Source organism: Pelodiscus sinensis, chromosome 1 (genome assembly GCF_052426305.1).
Source record: "Pelodiscus sinensis isolate ZL-2025 chromosome 1, ASM5242630v1, whole genome shotgun sequence".
NCBI lineage: Eukaryota > Metazoa > Chordata > Testudines > Trionychidae > Pelodiscus > Pelodiscus sinensis.
This window is the reverse complement of record NC_143052.1, coordinates 356,801,616-356,819,915: the sequence shown is the minus strand read 5'-3', so window position 1 is coordinate 356,819,915 and position 18,300 is coordinate 356,801,616. Positions and strand designations below refer to the sequence as shown.

The following is an 18,300-nucleotide window of genomic DNA, read 5'->3' as shown; positions in this document are numbered from 1 at the left end:
GGGAAGAGAGAGGGTGGGAGAGGGGAGGGCAACTAAAATGATGAGTGGTTTGGAACAGGTCCCATATGAAGAGAGGCTAAAGAGACTGGGACTTTTCAGCTTAGAAAAGAGGAGACTGAGGGGGGATATGATAGAGGTCTATAAAAGCATAAGTGGTGTGGAGAGGGTGCATAAAGAAAAGTTCTTCATTAGTTCCCATAATAGAAGGACTAGAGGACACCAAATGAAATGACTAGGTAGCAGGCTTCAAATTAATAACAGAAAGTTCTTCTTCACAAAGCAAAGAGTCAACCTGTGGAACTCCTTGCCGCAGGAGGCTGTGAAGGTTAGAACTATAACAGAGTTTAAAGAGAAATTAGATAAATTCATGGAGGTTGGGTCCATGGAGTGGTATTAGCCAGGGGGTAGAAATGGTGTCCCTGGCCTCTGTTTGTGGAAGGCTGGAGATGGATGGCACGAGACAAATGGCTTTGTCATTGTCTTCGGTCCATCCCCTCCAGGGTACCAAGTGTTGGCCGCTGTCGGCAGACAGGCTACTGGGCTAAATGGACCTTTGGTCTGACCCAGTACGGCCATTCTAAGCTCAGGGCTCAGGGTCGGGGGTCTCAGTGGACCACCTTGATTTTCATGCACACCTGCTCCTGGGTGGCCAGGCTGGCAGCTCTCCTGCCGTAGACGGCCACTTTCCTGTGCCTAGTGCGGCGGTCGTGGATGAGGTCCACGATTTCTGCACTAGACCAGGCGGGCGCCCGCCTTTTGCAGACCCGGGCAGGCTCCTGGGAGCCGCCAGCCTTGTCCTGGGAAGAGGCGGAGGTTTGGGTGGTAGCGGGTGGCTGGCTCGTGCCGTGTCAGGTGCAGGGTCTGCTGGCTGGGTGCTGGCAGGCTTGCACCTGGCATGGGCACCGTAGCCAGCCTGTGCCCCTTTAAGGGCTCTGGGGCCAGGAGGGGGATAGAAGAGTTTCCCTGGTGGTGCCCAGAGTGGCCACCAGGGCAAGCTGGGGAGGGCTAGCCTCCCTCTAGTTCGAATTAAGTGGCTACACACCCCTTAATTCGAACTACTTAATTCCAACTAGGCGTTAGTCCTCGTAGAATGAGGATTACCTAGTTCGAATTAAGTTGAAACTAGCGGTTTGCATGTTTAGCGCCTATCAAAGTTAATTTGAACTAACGTCTGTTAGTTCGAATTAACTTTGTAGTGTAGACATACCCTTATATATTGTTACAAGAAAAAGATTATTCTCCGTAACTTCCGAGGCTATGCTAAGAAACAATGTGATTAAATAGTAGTTAGGGAGGGTTCAGTTGAATATTACACAAAACTTCCAACCATCAGGGTGGTTAGGCACTGGAATAAATTGTCTGGAGAAGTTGTGAAATCTCCATCGCTGGAGATTTTCAAGGGCTTGTTGGGCAAACTCCTGTCCGGAATAGTCTAGATGGTCCTTGGTCCTGCCATGAGCACAGGAGAGTGGACTTGATGACCTCTCGAGGTTCCTTCCAAACCTATGATTCTCTGCATTTTCCGTAATTAACATTGTCTCTCCATCCTGGCTTTTCTACAGTGACCATCTCCTGAGATCATGGCCACATAAAGGAAGACGGGGTAACACACAGTACGTGCAGGAGTCATCGCTCTGCCTCAGAGTTGGACACCCTTTCCATAATTCCATGTCAGATTCAAACTCAACCAAATTCAACAACCCCTCCATTTTCCTCCTGCTGGGTATTCCTGGCCTGGAGATGGTCCATGTCTGGATCTCCATCCCCTTGTGTGCTATGTACACTATAGCCCTCTTAGGGAACGTCACAATCCTGTGTATTGTGAAGAGGGAGCCGAGCCTCCATGAGCCCATGTACTATTTCCTCTGCATGCTGGCTGCCACCGATGTGGTCCTGTCTACCTCCATTGTGCCCAAAATGCTGAGCATCTTCTGGTTCAATTCCAGGGAGATCGAGTTCACTGCCTGCCTGACACAGCTGTACTTCATTCACTGCTTCTCAGTGATGGAATCCGGGACATTCGTGGCCATGGCGTTGGATCGCTACGTGGCCATTTGCAATCCCCTGCGACATTCCGCCATCCTGACAAATCTCATTGTGGCGAAGGTTGGGCTGGTCGTGTTGCTGCGTGGTAGCATTCTCGTTCTGCCCTATCCTTTGCTAGCGAGGCAGTGGCCATATTGCAGAACCAACATCCTCCCTCACTCCTACTGTGAGCACATCGCCGTGGTGAAGCTGGCCTGTGCTGACATCCGCATCAGTAGTTACTACGGCCTGTTTGTGGCTCTTCTCGTGACTGGTGTGGATGTGTTTTTTATTGCAGTGTCCTATACCCAGATCCTCAGGGCCATCTTCAAGCTCCCCACAAAGGCTGCCCGGCTCAAGACTTTTGGAACCTGCAGCTCCCATCTTTGTGTCATCTCAGCCTTTTACTTCCCATCTCTCTTCTCCTTCCTTACGCACCGCTTTGGCCACAATGTGCCCCTGCATTTCCACATTCTCATTGCCAATGTGTATCTACTAGTACCCCCTGTGCTGAATCCCGTCATCTATGGTTTAAGGACCAAACAGATCCGGGACAGGATCCTGCAGCTCTTTACTCATTAAGAATGTGTCTACACGGCACCCTAAACTCGAAGTAAGATATGCAATTTCTGCTACACAAATTGCATATCTTAGTTTGATTTTATTTTGAAATAGGGGATGTTGAAATTTGGTGCATCTGCACATTGCCAAATTTCAAAAGAACGCACTATTCCAAGACATCCTTTAATCCTTGAGGAATAAGGCATAAAGAAATGCTAAAATAGCACACCCATTAATTAAAAAAAAATAAAAATAATGGACAGTTATTTAAGATGTTGGGTAGATATTTTGGGATGCCTCCAGTATCCCGAATTAGCCATGCATTGTAGACCCATCCTAAGGGAATTAAAACTTTCTTTCTGGTGCTCAGACTTTGAGATCCAGTTCAAGGCAGAGTTGGATGGTGGCATGTTGCTGGATCTTCTTCCCAGAATCACTGACTGAGTACTCAAAGACAACATCCACACTGGACCTCTTTTCTGGGATACAAGAAAAAAAAATTCGGAAAAGCGGATTCACTCTTCGCCATCCCAGGAAACCTCATTGTACAAGGGCGAAGGGATGTGTGTTGAAAGAGGAGGTTTTCCTGAAATTTGGTGCTTGGTAGATGGGCCAAATTTCAGAAAATCCTTTTTCAAAAGAAAAGCAGAAAAAGACACACAAATTGTGCTTCACAATTTGCGTATCTTTCCCCAACTTTCCTTTGTAGAGTAAACATAACGATAAACATTAGATCCTTTCCTGACCTCACTCAGTTGTTCCCATATGTCCAACCAGGGAATCAGTCTGTGATAGGTCTGTAATTGATCATAGTTTGACCTCTGAGAAACTTCTACCTATCTAACCTCTTCCTCCTTCCCCATCTCTGCCTCACCTAGTCTATGAGGGCCCTGTCCCCTTAACGATCTGTTCCCCCATGTTCCTGCCACATCACACACTCCTCTTCTCTCGTTCTTTGCCCCCGCCAGCATCATTTGCTGGATTGTCTACACCTCTCTTCCTGCCTCAGCTGGGCTCCCTTTGTTTCGGCCTCTTGGTAGGATGAGGTCCCAACTGAATATGGGCCATTGCTGGTGGATGTCCTGACTCCTTCTCTTGCCCTACAGTACCTGGGTCCTCCCCGGTCTCCCTTTCAACTACAATTTCTTGTCAAAAACCAGCACCCTTAATTGGCATCCTGACCCAGACATCAGGAAATGGAGTGTGTGAGTGAAACACAGATGGTTTGGAACCCTAGGAGCCATATCTAATTGTATGAAACATCTCTATCCATGTGTCTTTGTCCTAATGCTCCAACCACACCAAAAGCTAAAATAAAACCCCAACTTCCACCCTCTTCCTATTGCTAAATTCCATTCTCTGTGTCCCGGGGCCCTCAGAAGTAGTTTCCAGACAATCTTTTTGTGGGTGCAATCATGTATCACATCCTCAGCCTGTGGTGTTTTGAATCCCAGCGCACACACCTGGTGTTGCTCAGGTTCTTAACGGTGATAAGGGGTTTTTTTTAATAAAAATGTATAAGCTTTATTTACATGATTGTGTAGGGCAGGGGGTTGGGTGGTGAGGGGGGCTGAGGACAGGAAGTGGGGCACTGAGGGCAGGGGGTGGTGTGCAGGCATCAGGACAGTGGTTTGGGGGTGTCAGACTAGGGAGTGGTAGGAGCCGGAGTCAGGACAGTGTGGGAAGATGTGGGAGGTCCCAGCGGAGGGGATGGGGTGAAGAAGACAGAGCAGGGGGTCGGAGTGCAGGAATTAGGGCAGCAGTTTGGAGGTTCAGGGCAGAATGTGGGGGTGTAGGACTCAAATCAGGGGGTTGGGAGGGGCGGAGGATACAGGGCTCAGGGGATGGGATTGTGGGGGAATCAGTGAAGGGATGAGGGCTGCACAACTGAAGGTTTGGGGGGAGCAGAACTCAACGCAGGCGGCTGGGAGGCGAGCGTGATTCAGGGCTCACGTCAGAGGATTGTGGGGAGTTTAGGACAGGCATGAAGGGTTCAGGACTGAGGGAAGGTTTGGGGGTGTAGGACACAGGGCAGGTGCTGGGGATGCAGGTATCAGGTGTTGTGGGTTCAGTATGTGGGGGCTCACGGGATGGGATGGGGGTGCAAGAGTCATGGCAGGGGTAGGATGTGGGTGGGGCTCAGGGCAGGGGGCTGAGGTGCAGAGCTCAGGGCAGGGGGGGCTGGTAAGTGTGGAGGGGGTCAGGGCATGGAGTTGGGGGGAGGGCTGTGGCGAGGTGGGTTTTCAGCCACAGGAGGTCGAGCAAAGTTGTGACAGCAAACCAGGAGTTATTCTGTAGACTCTGTAGAACTTTGAGTGGTGGGGGAACAAGACGTTCTTTTGACCCAAATGGGCCCCCTTTGCTCTGTGTTTCTCTGACCGCTCTCCGAATGGGAATGGCCCAGCTAGGACAACCCAACCATCCTGTACCACGCACACTTGTCAAATTCGCTCCCTCCCTCAATGTGGAGAGGAAAATGAAACCGCTGTTAGTCTTACTTCTGAGGCTGGGCCAGCCAGACTCGCTTTCAGGTTCGGAGGGTAACCCTGAAGACACAAATCACTGACTGTGAATACATGCAAGGTGTATTAGATATTCCAGGTGATATAAAAAGAGAAGGCTTACAACTTCCTTTTGGCTTGCTGTGGACTCTGACTCAGCAAAGGATGAACTCCTGGGGCCAGATCCGAAAGGCACCTCTGTACAGTTCCAGGTCCTTTGGGAAGTCCAAAGGGCATTGGCACAGAAAACAATATAGAGCCTGAGCACATAATCCTAGAAGTGGCACCTAACTTCGTGCAAAGGGAAAAACCCAAAACAACCACCTGCCTGTGAGAAGGTTCCCACAGACAGGTTGTTTACTTCGGAGTTTATCTATAGTATTCGGTGAGCTCAGCCATGCTAGGGCATGGCCTATCTCTCTAATAAGTGAGCTAGCTGGGAATTTTCCTTGCTAACAGCAGGCCAAAGCCTGTTTTCTAGTTGGCAGACATGAGAACTGGAACGATTCACTAACTCCTCGAAACACAATGGTCTTCTGGTTGTCCAACCACAACACCGTTGCCTCGAGTTATGATCCCAACACACCTTGCCCCAACTCACTGGCTTAAACAGAGCAACCACAAGTTCAGTCACATCAAAAGATCAAGCAGAAGCTCCTTATGGGACAAGTGCACTTTATTTTGTAGCCTGAGTCCAGCGATTCCCCTGAGGGTAGTCTTGTTCTTCAGGTCCTGACTTGACAAAGCCCTGGGTAGGATGATTGAGTTGGGGGGTTGGTCCTGCTTTGGCCAGTGGGTTGGACTCAGATGACTCCTGATGTCTCTGCCAAATCTAGGAGTGAATAAACTAGTTGTGTTACTCTTGCTAACACAGCACACAAAGACCAGGAAAGGATTTAATGTTTTTTTTCCCAGTATCCAGAAAATAATTCCAGGCAGAGGGCCCAGCTCCACGTTACCAGCCAGCTCTGCACAGAGCTCGGTCTTAGAGCCAGAGCACCAGGTGAAAAGTTTAATTCCCTTTATGAATAAACAACTGCAGCAACCTGTTCCAGATCTGCCTGTTCCTCACCCCGTAGATGACGGGGTGTAGCGTGAAGGCTCTAAGAATGGCTGGTTTCTTTGATTGCAGGTGGTTCCATGAGTCTTCTCGTGTGGCGTGTGAAGAACCATGGACAAGGCCACTCCCTGTCTTGTACAGCTTTGGCATGTGGTGGGAACACTTTGTTTCAAAGCTTGGTTCCCACTGTAGTAAGTTGAGGTCAGTAACATGGAGTCAGCAGGCACAAATAGAGGCCTATAACATTAAAACAGCAACAGACCTGCAATCTAGTGATCAAGACTTTGGTTCAGTAACAAAAGCCAAGAAAGAGGCCCTATTGATAAATTGTGCGATTGTGTAAGTTAGGTCGAACATGGAAGGACACAGGGAGGCACTGGGTACAGACTGTAAGCCAAAGGGGAGTATTGGAACATCTTAATAAGAAATGTCTTGGTACAAAAACTCCCTAAAAACTAATGCACAGACCAACCTAGGTTCAGGACCGGGTCGAGATTGACAGCATGAAGGATAGTAAGTAAGTCTCCCTTCCGTAAGGTGAGGGGTGGTAACTAGGCAACAGAGGGTGGTAACCTGGTACGTAAAGAAATGATGTAAGTTGTTTGTACCTGTCTATAAAAGGACACCGCAGAAGGTGCTCTCCGGCCGACCTGGGGGGGTGCACTAGGCGCCTGAACGGCAGGTGTCATTGCCTAAACTTACAGAATGCACAGTAGCTTAACTTTGACTAACTGCTGTTAGTATCTGATATATGGCAATAGGCCTGCCCGGTGTTGGCACCTTGTCAACGCGGGCCATAGTGCTCAGTGGTGTAACATTGTACTGATCTCTGTTACCAACTGGTAGAGCTTTGCATTTGACAATAAACCTGCTTGATTGATTTCAAACCTTGCCTGCATCTGTCGTTTCCGGGGCCTCTCAGAGATCTCCTGTGTTGACCCAAGTGCACAGGATGTAACACTCTAGATAAAGGGAGTACCGATTGTTACACACGCAGCCGACAGTTTATCAACGGAGTAGAGGTCCTGTCAGGAGCGCGCCAGGACGACCCTGACCAGACGACGCTGACATTGACAGTCCAGACCACCGAAGGTACCGAGGTACGAGAATACCGAGGTACGACACCCACGTCAGTCGGTAGGAAAACACTGAGATTCCAGAGATGTTGGATAAAACTGGCTTTTATCTAGGATTCAATTGTGGACAAAAAACTCCTCTCCTTGCTGCCTCTTTTGGCGAATTTCCATTTGTTTCATTCCCACCCCTCTGCAGAGACACTGGGAAAAATGTGCTTGTATGTATATAACATCACAAAAAACAGCTGGTACAACAGCGTTTTTTTTATTCAAGTGCTTCCTCATGCCGGTTCCAGCACAGCTGACTCACAAGTGGTATCTGCAAAGACGGGCTGAGAGTTCATGGTCGTCCTGGGTGCAACACTGTTCTGCCTTAGCAAGCATCACCTTGGGCACTCTGGGGAAGCGGGTAACGAAACTTACAGGTGCGAATGGGTGACAACTAGAGCCCCTTAGACATTGTGGCTGTGTCTACACTAGCCACTTATTCTGGAAAATCATCAGTGCTTTTCCGGAAAAACTATGCTGCTCCCGTTCGGGCAAAAGTCCTTTTCCGGAAAACTGTTCCAGAAAAGGGCCAGTGTAGACAGACCAGATTTCTTTTCCGCAAAAAAGCCCCGATCGCGAAAATGACGATTGGGGCTTTTTTGTGGAAAAGTGCGTCTACATTGGCACGGACACTTTTCCACAAAAAGTGCTTTTCTGGAAAAGCATCCTGCCAATGTAGACGCGCTTTTTCTGAAAATGCTTATAACGGAAAACTTTTCTGTTTTAAGCATTTCCAGAAAATCATGCCAGTGTAGACGTGAATTGGCGCATGAGCCACCAGGAAGACCTGCTCCCTTGTGGGGCGCACAGTTACCGTGGAGGATCTTTCGCCGGATCATACCACTAACAGAGAAGATGCAAGGTGTGAGCCCAGATGAACCCCTCTGAGCAGACACTGGGCCATCTATCATGGCCACAAGCAACCATGTTAACTTGCAAATCATCCTAGTCCCATAGGAATTTGTTATTGTTCATGTACAGTGTGAAATTATGGTTATGTTATAGCATAAACGTTCACTGTGTGGCCATTAGAGTTAAGTTGTAGGATTATAAAAGTACAAGACAGTTCATCTCAACTATGTTGGAGACATGAGTCACGGAAGCTGAAACTCAAGAATGGGGGGGTTAAGGCCTGCACAATTTCAGCCGAGCTATTTTAGGCACTGGAGGCAGGACGCGATGACATGTGTGACCGGGATGTATCCCGATGCCCTAAGATTGTGGAAAAGAGGCACTAAGTGACAGTACTGCACAATTTTACCTCAAAGTATTAATATTAGATCTTAAAAAACCCAGACAGGCCCAAATGCCGCAGACACGTGGAGCGTGGCCTACTGGCTCTGTGTTGATGGTAGTGAGAATAAAGGGAACTTACCCAGCCTAGATACAATTGGCTTCTCCTAAATGTCTGTGGCTCACAGACCAGCCAGTGGCAAGAGGCTCCAATGGGCCTGTGGAGAGGAGGCCGGGGAGACGCCTCAGGACTCAGCAGGGCACGTAGGCCGATGTGCATGGGCTGAACTCTAAGGCTCCCAGACCATTGGCTGGGCAGCTTGTGGGTGGGATAGGTGTGTGTCCAGAGTAGGCGGATGCGTTCGTGCTCTAAGCCGGGATCCTGGGGGGGCATCTGTGTCCCATCCTGTCCTGTTGCCTCGCTCACCACAGGCTGGTTGGGGCTGGGCCGCTCAGGCACATGCTGTTCCTGTGGGGCTAGTTGCTGTGGGGAAGAGGCAGGGAGCAGCAGGCCAGGGACTCTACGTGCTACCACCTCCCATTTCCCTGCATGCTGGGGATGCCCTCACAAAGCCACAGCTCCCTTGGCAAAAACAGTGTAGGATGGGGGCTAAAATGTAACCAGCTACCAGGGCAGCCCTGAGCACCCCCTGACTGGACTGCCCCAGCATCGCACTGAGCTTCTCCCCTTCCCCCAACTCCCCGGCCTGACCCCCCCCAACACAGCTCAACCCCCTGCCCTGGGCCCCCCACTTCCCATATCTCAAGCCCCTGCCCTGAGACTTCCACCCCCCACACCTAAGTCCCCTTCCCGAGGCCTCCCACCCCCACACACTTCAATCCCCTGCCTGCCCCCCATCTCCCATATCTCAACCCCTTGCATTCCACCCCATACTTACACTTCTGACAGCTACTGTCCTATTGCGCCCCCTCCAACCTGAGCCACCCCCCACCTCCGGCCAGGCTGCGATACGACCTGTCAGAAATGTGAGTCCCTGAGAGCAAGCCCCACACCCCGACTTGCCGTGGTGCCTCCAGATGCTCTGTTCCCTTTCTCTCCGAAGTCGTGCACTGGGGCACCCCATCCTGTCTCTCTCATGCTGCCTCACAGGCATGCGGCTGGCCACTGCATGTGTGCAGTTACCCACTCAAAACGGCCTGAAGAATCTGAGCTATTGTGAGGAGATTTACCAACACGTTGTGGAAAAGAGGCGACTCGGGGGGGATATGATAGAAGTCGCTAAAATCATGACTGGTGTGGAAAAAGTGAATAAGGAAAAGTTATTTACTTGTTCCCATATCGTAAGAACAAGGGGACCCCCAATGAAATTAACAGGTGGCAGGTTTAAAACAAACACGAGGACGTTTTTCTTCATGCAGTGCACTGTCAATCTGTGGAACTCCTTGCCAGAGGATGTTGTGAAGACCAGGTCTTTAGCAGGGTTCAAAAAAGAACTAGATACATTCATGGAGGTTAGCTCCATCGATGGTTATTAGCCAGGAAGAGTAGGGATGGTGCCCCTCGTTTCCGTTTGTCAGGAGAGGGATCATTTGATGAGTCCCTGTTCTGTTCCCTCCCTCTGGGGCATCTGGCATTGGCTGCTCTCAGCAGACAGGATATTGGGATAGATTAACCCTTGGTCTGACCCAGTATGGCCATTTTTAGGTCCTTATGTTCCTCAGTATGGAGAAGACCACAGACCAGCTCTGTTCTGTTTCCTCCCTCTGGGGCATCTGGCATTGGCTGCTGTCAGCAGACAGGATATTGGGATAGATTAACCCTTGGTCTGACCCAGTATGGCCATTTTTAGGTCCTTATGTTCCTCAGTATGGAGAAGACCACGGACCAGCTCTTCTTCATGAGAAAATACCTCTTTCAATTGCAAACAACATGCTTTTGGTTAAAAATGGGTAACTTTAATGAAGTACCGAAAGACAGATTTTAATTGATTATCAGTAATAAATACACAGATCAAAGTACATGTAGGTTGAGCCTCTCCTATGAAGTCTCTCAAAGTTTCCATGGAGCTTGTAGGGATTTAACTTTTCTCATTGTCTCTTTTAATAGCTGTTTAACTCAATTTCTCCTCTTTGCCTAGTTTCTCTTTGTGCAATTAAATGTGTCATAGTCCATTGCAGTGAAGTTTTCCCCACTACACGGGTGCTAAAGTTAATTATGTTAGGGTCATAATTACCAAGCAGTTCTACTGTGTTCACCCTGCGCTGGTCTACACTAGGACTTTTGTTTCAAAATAAGCCCCTCCCCACGAGGTCGAATTTATAAGCGGAGCATCCAGACTTAGCCTGTTATTTCGAAATAACGAGCCATGGGATTCTAAATCTGTACTCCTGCTTTCATCAGGAGTCATGCTAATACCGAAATAGTTATTTCGAAATAGCGTTAGTGTGGACATGCCGGTGCCGCTATTTCGAAATAACTCCCCAGATTTATTCAAACTAATTAGTCCCCAGTGCTTCCTGGGGCTCTAAGACAAGGTCGTGCGTCCACATTAACGGAGCCTGCATTGGACTCATTTCAAGGCTCCCCCATTGTGTGGACACGCTGTTTGGAATTTGTTAAATCGGGAGTTCTTACGTTGAATTTAGTATTTCGAAATATTTTCCTAGTGTAAACATGGCTCGATGGGATGAGAACATGTTTTCCACTTAGGACCAGATGAAAAATTGTGTCTCCCCTGGTGAACTCCAGGACTAGCTGCTCCAAGAAGCAGTCGTTTAACGGGTCGAGAAACCACCTCCGCATTCCATCCTGAGGTGACGGGGAATCAGGAAGTGTGGGGAATGTTGAAACCCCCCATTATTGAGGTTTTACATTTTTTTACCCCTAGGATTCCTGATCGGCTCAGACCGGAGAATCTGTTCCATCCCATCCCAGTACTTAAACGTTGTGTTTTCTGCACCACTGAAATGCACTTGATGAGCCAGAGGGGCAGGCAGAGAGTCCGGCCTTGGGGATCCAAGGGCCTCCAGCCGGGGCAGGGCTGGACAGTGTGACTCAGCCTGGCACATCCCATTCCAATTCCCTGGGAGACGCTGGGAGGGAACGGACCGAGAGGGACAGAAGCAACCCAACACCAACGCTCATCCGGCCTCTGTCCTTGTTCCAGGTAAGTTTGAAGGGGGGAGCATGAACCCTCTTTCCCAAATGCATCCCCCCCCACTTCCCAGCTGCCCTCTATTCACAGGAACAGTCTGTTAGTGCTGCTTCTCCAACGTCTGTTCCTAGGACGGGACCCCAGTGATTGTGTTGGGTCACCAGGTCTCCGGGCGGGAGGGGAAGAGGGGTCCCTGAGTTCTCCTCTCCCAGGAATGGGGAACTCCCACACTCCAGCTAGCTGGCAAACATCACACTCACCTTCAGAGAATGGTGTACACTCAATCTCCCCCTTCCAGCCATTCCTTTGCCTCCCACCCAACAGTCGCTGGCAGAGCGGGGGCCAGTTCCCTCTTGTCCTGGTGGAGATACCATGGTCCAGACTCCTGGGCTGTGTCTACATTGGCACCCTTATCTGGAAAAGGGTACCAAAGTAGACACAGCCTTGGGGTCTCTCTGCCATGCTGCCACTCAATCTTCTCATAACCTTGCGCAACTCATCTCTCCCTGTGCCTCAGTTTGCCAGTCTGCACAATGGCGAGAGGTGCACCGTGACTTTCCTTGAACAGGTGTTTTGAAGTCCTTCAATGAAAGGTGATGCACAGGATGATGGTGGTTGCTGGTGAGAATCACTGACCTCTGGTCCCTTCGCAGGAGCCTCGTGTTCCTGCCCGAAAACGTTCCCTCAGGCATCTTTCTCCACATCGGTCTGTCTACAATCCACCCATTCCTCCTGGGCATTTGCAGGGAGATCTCAGCATTATCCCTAGTTGATTTTTTTCCCATAATCCACTTTAATTTTCAAATATACGCAAACACACAGAGCAGCCAATTCCTCCCTGACTCCTCCCAGAGCCCAGGAGTTCTCTTCTCCCTTGGGAAGGGCCTTTAATTGCTGTTTACTCCTAAGGCTGGATAAATAGCCCACTAGTGGAGACAGGCTGGTCTTCCAATTGTTTGCATCCAGTGGCTGCTTCTCCCGCACAGGTTGAGAGAGGTGCGGGACGCGGCTGCCGGAGGGAAAATCCAGGGAAGACACGTCCCTCTCAGCACTCACAGGTACCGTCTCTCTGAGGAGCTCCCCTTCTCCACAAACCCAGAGCAACGCGTGGAAGGTGAGACAGAGAGTCACTCTGGGGTCCTTTTTGCTTTGCACAGATATTAAACATCCCAGGACTCGTGCCACATGGGATGAGTTTGCTCTGGGCAAAATATGATCTTTTTCTGGAGCTGGAAGAGACCTCAGGAGGTCATCTACTCCAATTCCCTGCCCAAAGCAGGACCGACCCCAGCTAAATCTTCCCAGCCAGGGCTTTCCAAAGCCAGGACTCTTCATGGTTTGTGAGACAAAGGAAAAAGAAATCCCTAACTTACTTTATCTGTAGTCCATAAAGTTAATATACGTACCTATATATGGTAGCTTGCTATCATGCATGGAGGCCTTTCTGCATTGGTTTGAACGTTTGTAGTGTTATCTTTGGGGAGTTTGGTTCCGACTGGATCGCAATGGCTACGTCTACACTGGCATGATTTTCCGGAAATGCTTTTAATGGAAAAGTTTTCCGTTAAAAGCATTTTCGGAAAAGCGCGTCTAGATTGGCAGGATGCTTTTCCGTAAAAGAACTTTTTGCGGAAAAGCGTCCGTGGCCATTCTAGACACGCTTTTCCATAAAAAAGCCCCGATCGCCATTTTCGTGATCAGGACTTTTTTGCAGAAAACAGTACTGTGCTGTCTACACTGGCCCTTTTGCGCAAAAGTCTTTCGGAAAAAGTCTTTTGCCCAAATGGGAGCAGCATAGTATTTCCGGAAAAGCACTGATGATCTTACATGAGATCGTCAGTGGTTTTCCGGAAATTCAAGCGGCCAGTGTAGACAGCTGGCAAGTTTTTCTGCAAAAGCAGATGATTTTGAGGAAAAACTTGCCAGTCTAGACACAGCCTACATGTATTACTCATAACTGTTGGCTGTAATCATGGAATCATAGAACACTAAGACTGGAAGGGAACTCGAGAGGTCATCGAGTCCAGTCATCTGCCTCCTGCCACGACCCAGTACCGTCTAGACCAGTGTTTCTCAATCTTTTTTTTTTTTGTAAAGTATCCCTTTTAAAAAAATATACATATAAGCAGGGCTTGATAATCTATTGAATCCACTCGCCTGTGGCGAGTAGATTTCAGCCCGGTGCCACGTTTACCGGCAGCGTGTGCATCGCAGTGCGGGGCCGGTGAATGGCTTTTGCCACAGTTTGTCAAGCCCAGGATATAATTACTCCCAGTATCTACAGTTTTCAGCCACACAACATTTTTTTCCACCATTGCAACATATTTGTTTAAACAATTTAATCATAGCCGGGCATGTGATGAAATTTTGGGGGTGTTAAAAGTACAAAAATAATAGAGCACTGTAAAACTTTTAAAAATATCAGTTTTCTCCAAATTTCAGTTGTGCTGACATATCCCCCAGGCTTCTCTTGAATACTCCTAAGCATACTCATGCCACTGGTTGAGATACGCTGGTCTAGACCATCTCTAATGCAAAGGAACTGACAAGCCAGTATTGTGGAAGAGGAATCTTAGCTTGCGTTAGTTTGTGGATGCAACTTTGCCGAAGTGTCTACAGATCACGCTGGTTGGGAACAGTTCCTTGCGCATTTGAACATATCCAGTTCCATTCTTTATTTTGCTCTCTTCTAACATCCTCTATGATATGCCCCGTTCTGCATCTCCTCTCTAAATCGAACAGTCCCAGACTGTTCAATAAAAGTTGAGGCTTTTATTGAACAACCAACAAAATCATCCAGATTGTATCTACACTGCCCTGTAGGTCGAAATATTCTGATATTATTTCAAAATAGCTTATTTCAAAATTTCCCAATGTCTACACAGCACGTATTTTGAAATAAAGTGCTATTCCCAAAAGTCCCTCACTACTCCAGGAATGAGGTTTATAGGAACATGGGAATAGTGAACCCATTCAATTTTGAAATAATGGGCTTGCTGTTAGATTCGGAACAGCAATTTAGAGATACTCCAGTATCCCAAAATAGCGCTGCAGTGTAGATGTAGCCCTACAGACCACTTAACAGGAAAGAAAAGCTGGAATGAGGCTTTTTTGGAACTACTAACAAAATCATCCAAAGCGCAGGCTTTGGTGGTGATGGGGGACTTCAACTATCCAGACATATATTGGGAAAATAACACAGCAGAGTACAAATTATCCAACAAGCTCTTGGAATACATTGGAGACATTTTTTTTAATTTATTTCAGAAGTTGGAGATAGCTACGGAGGAGAAAAGGCTGGTTGGGAATTTAAAAGTGGGAGTCAACTTTGGGGAAAGTGAGCAGGAAACGATCAAGTTCATGATGCTAAGGAATGGTAGGAGGGAGAAGAGAAAATAAAGACAATGGATTTCAAGAAAGCAGTCTGTGGCAAATTTAGGGATTTGGAAGGTTAGGTCTCATGGGAAAGAAGTCAAAGAAGAAAACGACTACAAGACAGTTACCAGTTCTTCAAAGAAGCATTATTAAGGGTGCAAGAGCAAACTATTCCGTTCTTCAGTAATGAGACAACCTTGGTATAACCAGGAGAATTTGTTTGAACTTAAAAAAATGTGGAAAATAAATACAAGTTACAAAGTAGGGGTACGACTATACAGCACCGCATAGCTCAAAATAAGCTGAGCACTTCGAGCTACACAAATTGCATAGCTTATTTCAAGATAGTCCATTTCAAAAGTTGGTTCTGTCTACACAGTGCCAAATTTCAAAACTGAGTGCTATTCTGATGAATCTTTTAATCCTTATGGAATGAGGTTTACCGGGACATCGAAATAGCAGGCCGGTTATTTCAAATATATTTTGAAATAACAGGCTTGCTGCTAAGATATAGAAAACACTATTTCAGGATACCAGAAATACCCTGAAATAGTGCCGCTGTCTGGACATACCGTAGGAGTACAAACAAATAACATAGGTACACTGGAGCAAAATTAGAAAAGTGAAAGCACAAAAAGACTTAGTCTAGCAGGGTATGTCTACACTACCCCGCTAGTTCGAACTAGCGGGGTAATGTATGCATACCGAACGTGCAAATGAAGCGGGATTTGAATTTCCCGGGCTTTATTTGCATAAGCCGGCTGGCGCCATTTTTAAAAGCCGGCTTGTTCGAACCTCGTGCCGCGCGGCTACACGTGGCACGGGCTAGATAGTTCGAACTAGCTAGCAATTCCGAACTATCTGTACACCTCGTTCCACGATAACAGATAATGCCAAAGTTGCCATGGTGCTTAATGATTAATGACTTCGTTGTTTACGTTTTCGTCAGGAAGGTAGGTGGCAACTAAGAGAAACCATAATGAATTCTGGGGAAAATGATGTAGGTTCAGAAGCAAAAATAGGAAAAAAATATGCTAAAGATTACTTAGCCAAATCAGAACCCTTCAAATCACCAGAGCCTGGTGGAATGCATCCTATATAATCAAGTAACAGATAGAGCAGGTATCCTGGCAGGAAACAGGAAGTTCTCTCAACATGCCGTAGTTTGTAGTCCACAACTTGTAGTACCCGTGACATGCGATGCACCTCGGGCCCTCTGTGTCGTGGCTCATGTTAGCATTGTCTCTCCATCCAGGCATTTCAACAGTGGCCATCTCCTGAGAGTGCAGGCACACAAAGGAAGTCAGGGGAATACACGGTACATGGAGGAGACACCGTTTTGACTCCCATATTGCATGTCAGAGTCCAACACAACCGACTTCACCAGCCCTTCCACCTTTATCCTGCTGGGCATCCCTGGCCTGGAGGTGGTCCATGTCTGGATCTCCATCCCATCCTGCATCATGTTTGCAATAGCTGTTTTGGGGAATATCACCATCCTGTTCATTGTGAAGAGGGAGCCGAGCCTCCATGGGCCCATGTACTATTTCCTCTGCATGCTGGCCGCCACTGACCTGGTCCTGTCCACTTCCATCCAGCCCAAAATGCTGAGCATCTTCTGGTTCAATTCCAGGGAGATCGATTTCAGTGCCTGCCTCACCCAGATGTTCTTCCTTCACAGCTTTTCAGTGATGGAGTCTGGGACCTTCGTGGCCATGGCATTGGATCGCTACGTGGCCATCTGCCATCCTTTGAGACATTCCACTATCCTGACCAAACCAGTGGTGGCAAAAATTGGCCTGGCCATACTGCTGCGTGGCTGCATCCTCATATTGCCCTTTCCCTTGCTGGCCAGGCAGTGGCCATATTGCAGAACCAACATCCTGCCCCACTCATACTGTGAGCACATCGCCGTGGTGAAGCTGGCCTGTGCTGACACCCGCCTCAGTAGTTACTACGGCCTCTTTGTGGCTCTCTATGTAATTGGGCTGGATGTGTTTTTCATCACTCTGTCCTATACCCAGATCCTCAGGGCCATCTTCAGCCTCCCCACACAGGACGCCCGGCTGAAGACCTTTGGGACCTGCGGATCCCACCTCTGTGCCATCTCAACCTTCTACATCCCATCTCTCTTCTCCTTCCTCACGCACCGCTTTGTCCACAATGTGCCTCTGCATTTCCACATTCTCATTGCCAACGTGTATCTCCTAGTACCCCCTGTGCTGAATCCCGTCATCTATGGTTTAAGGACCAAACAGACCCGGGACAGGCTATTCCAATTCTTTACTCATTAAGGCTGTGTCTACACAGCATCCTAATCTTGAAGTAAGATATGTAATTTGCGCCTCACATCTTGGCTACGTCTAGACTGGCATGATTTTCCGTAAATGCTTTCAACGGAAAAGTTTTCCGTTAAAAGCATTTTTGGAAAAGAGCATCTAGATTGGCACGGACGCTTTTCCGCAAAAGCACTTTTTGCGGAAAAGCGTCCGCGGCCAATCTAGAAGCGCTTTTCCGCAAAAAAGCCTCGATTGCCATTTTTGTGATGGGGCTTTTTTGTGGAAAACAAATCTGAGCTGTCTACACTGGCCCTTTCGCGCAAAAGTTTTGCACAAAAGGAACTTTTGCCCAAATGGGAGCAGCATAGTATTTCCGCAAGAACATTGACAATCTTACATGAGATTGTCAGTGCTTTTGTGGAAATTCAAGTAGCCAGTGTAGATAGCTGGCAAGTTTTTCCGGAAAAGCGGCTTATTTTCCGGAAAAACCTGCCAGTCTAGACACAGCCCTTATGTATCTTATTTTAAAATAAGTGATGTTGAAATTTGGCTCATCTGCACATCACCAAATGTCAAAATAATGCACCATTCCAAGACATAACTTAACCATCAAGGAATGAGGCCTACAGGCATGCTGAAATAGCATACCTATTATTGCAAAAAATATTTTGAAATAATGGGCAGCTATTTAAGATGCTGGGTAGCTATTTCGGGATGCCTCCCCTAAGGGAATTAAAAGTTTCTGGAGCTCAGATTTTGAGACCCAGTTCTGGGCAGAGATGGCTGATGGCATGTTATCATAGAATCATATGACCATAGACCTGGAAGAGAACTTAGAAGGCCATCAAATCCAGCCCCCTGTCCAAGGCAGAACCAATCCCCATTAAATCAACCTAGCAAGGGGTTTGTCAAGCTGAAACTTAAACACCTCTAGGGATGGAGACTCCACTACTTCCCTAGGGAACCCATTCCAGTGCTTCACCACCCTCCTAGAGAAATAGTTTTTTCTAATATCCAACCTGGACT

The 18,300-nt window shown here is 48.0% G+C and overlaps 2 protein-coding genes across 2 annotated transcripts; both read left to right on the top strand.

Moving 5' to 3' along the window:
* The first annotated feature begins 1,668 nt into the window (after window positions 1-1,668).
* On the top strand, window positions 1,669-2,607 carry LOC102447100 (olfactory receptor 52E2-like). Its single transcript, XM_006127826.5, has one exon. It carries the CDS (start codon window positions 1,669-1,671, stop codon window positions 2,605-2,607), a length of 939 nt encoding a protein of 312 aa, XP_006127888.5.
* Window positions 2,608-16,317: 13,710 nt separating this feature from the next.
* Window positions 16,318-17,289, top strand: LOC102447353 (olfactory receptor 52N2-like). Its single transcript, XM_006127827.3, has one exon. The coding sequence runs from the start codon at window positions 16,351-16,353 to the stop codon at window positions 17,287-17,289; it is 939 nt and encodes a 312-aa protein (XP_006127889.1). The 5' UTR covers window positions 16,318-16,350.
* The last annotated feature ends 1,011 nt before the right edge of the window (window positions 17,290-18,300 follow it).

What these genes read in the sequence shown, in the direction of transcription:
- LOC102447100 (XM_006127826.5), top strand. Translation starts at nt 1,669, where the DNA reads ATGTCAGATTCAAACTCAACCAAATTCAACAACCCCTCCATTTTCCTC.
- LOC102447353 (XM_006127827.3), top strand. Translation starts at nt 16,351, where the DNA reads ATGTCAGAGTCCAACACAACCGACTTCACCAGCCCTTCCACCTTTATC.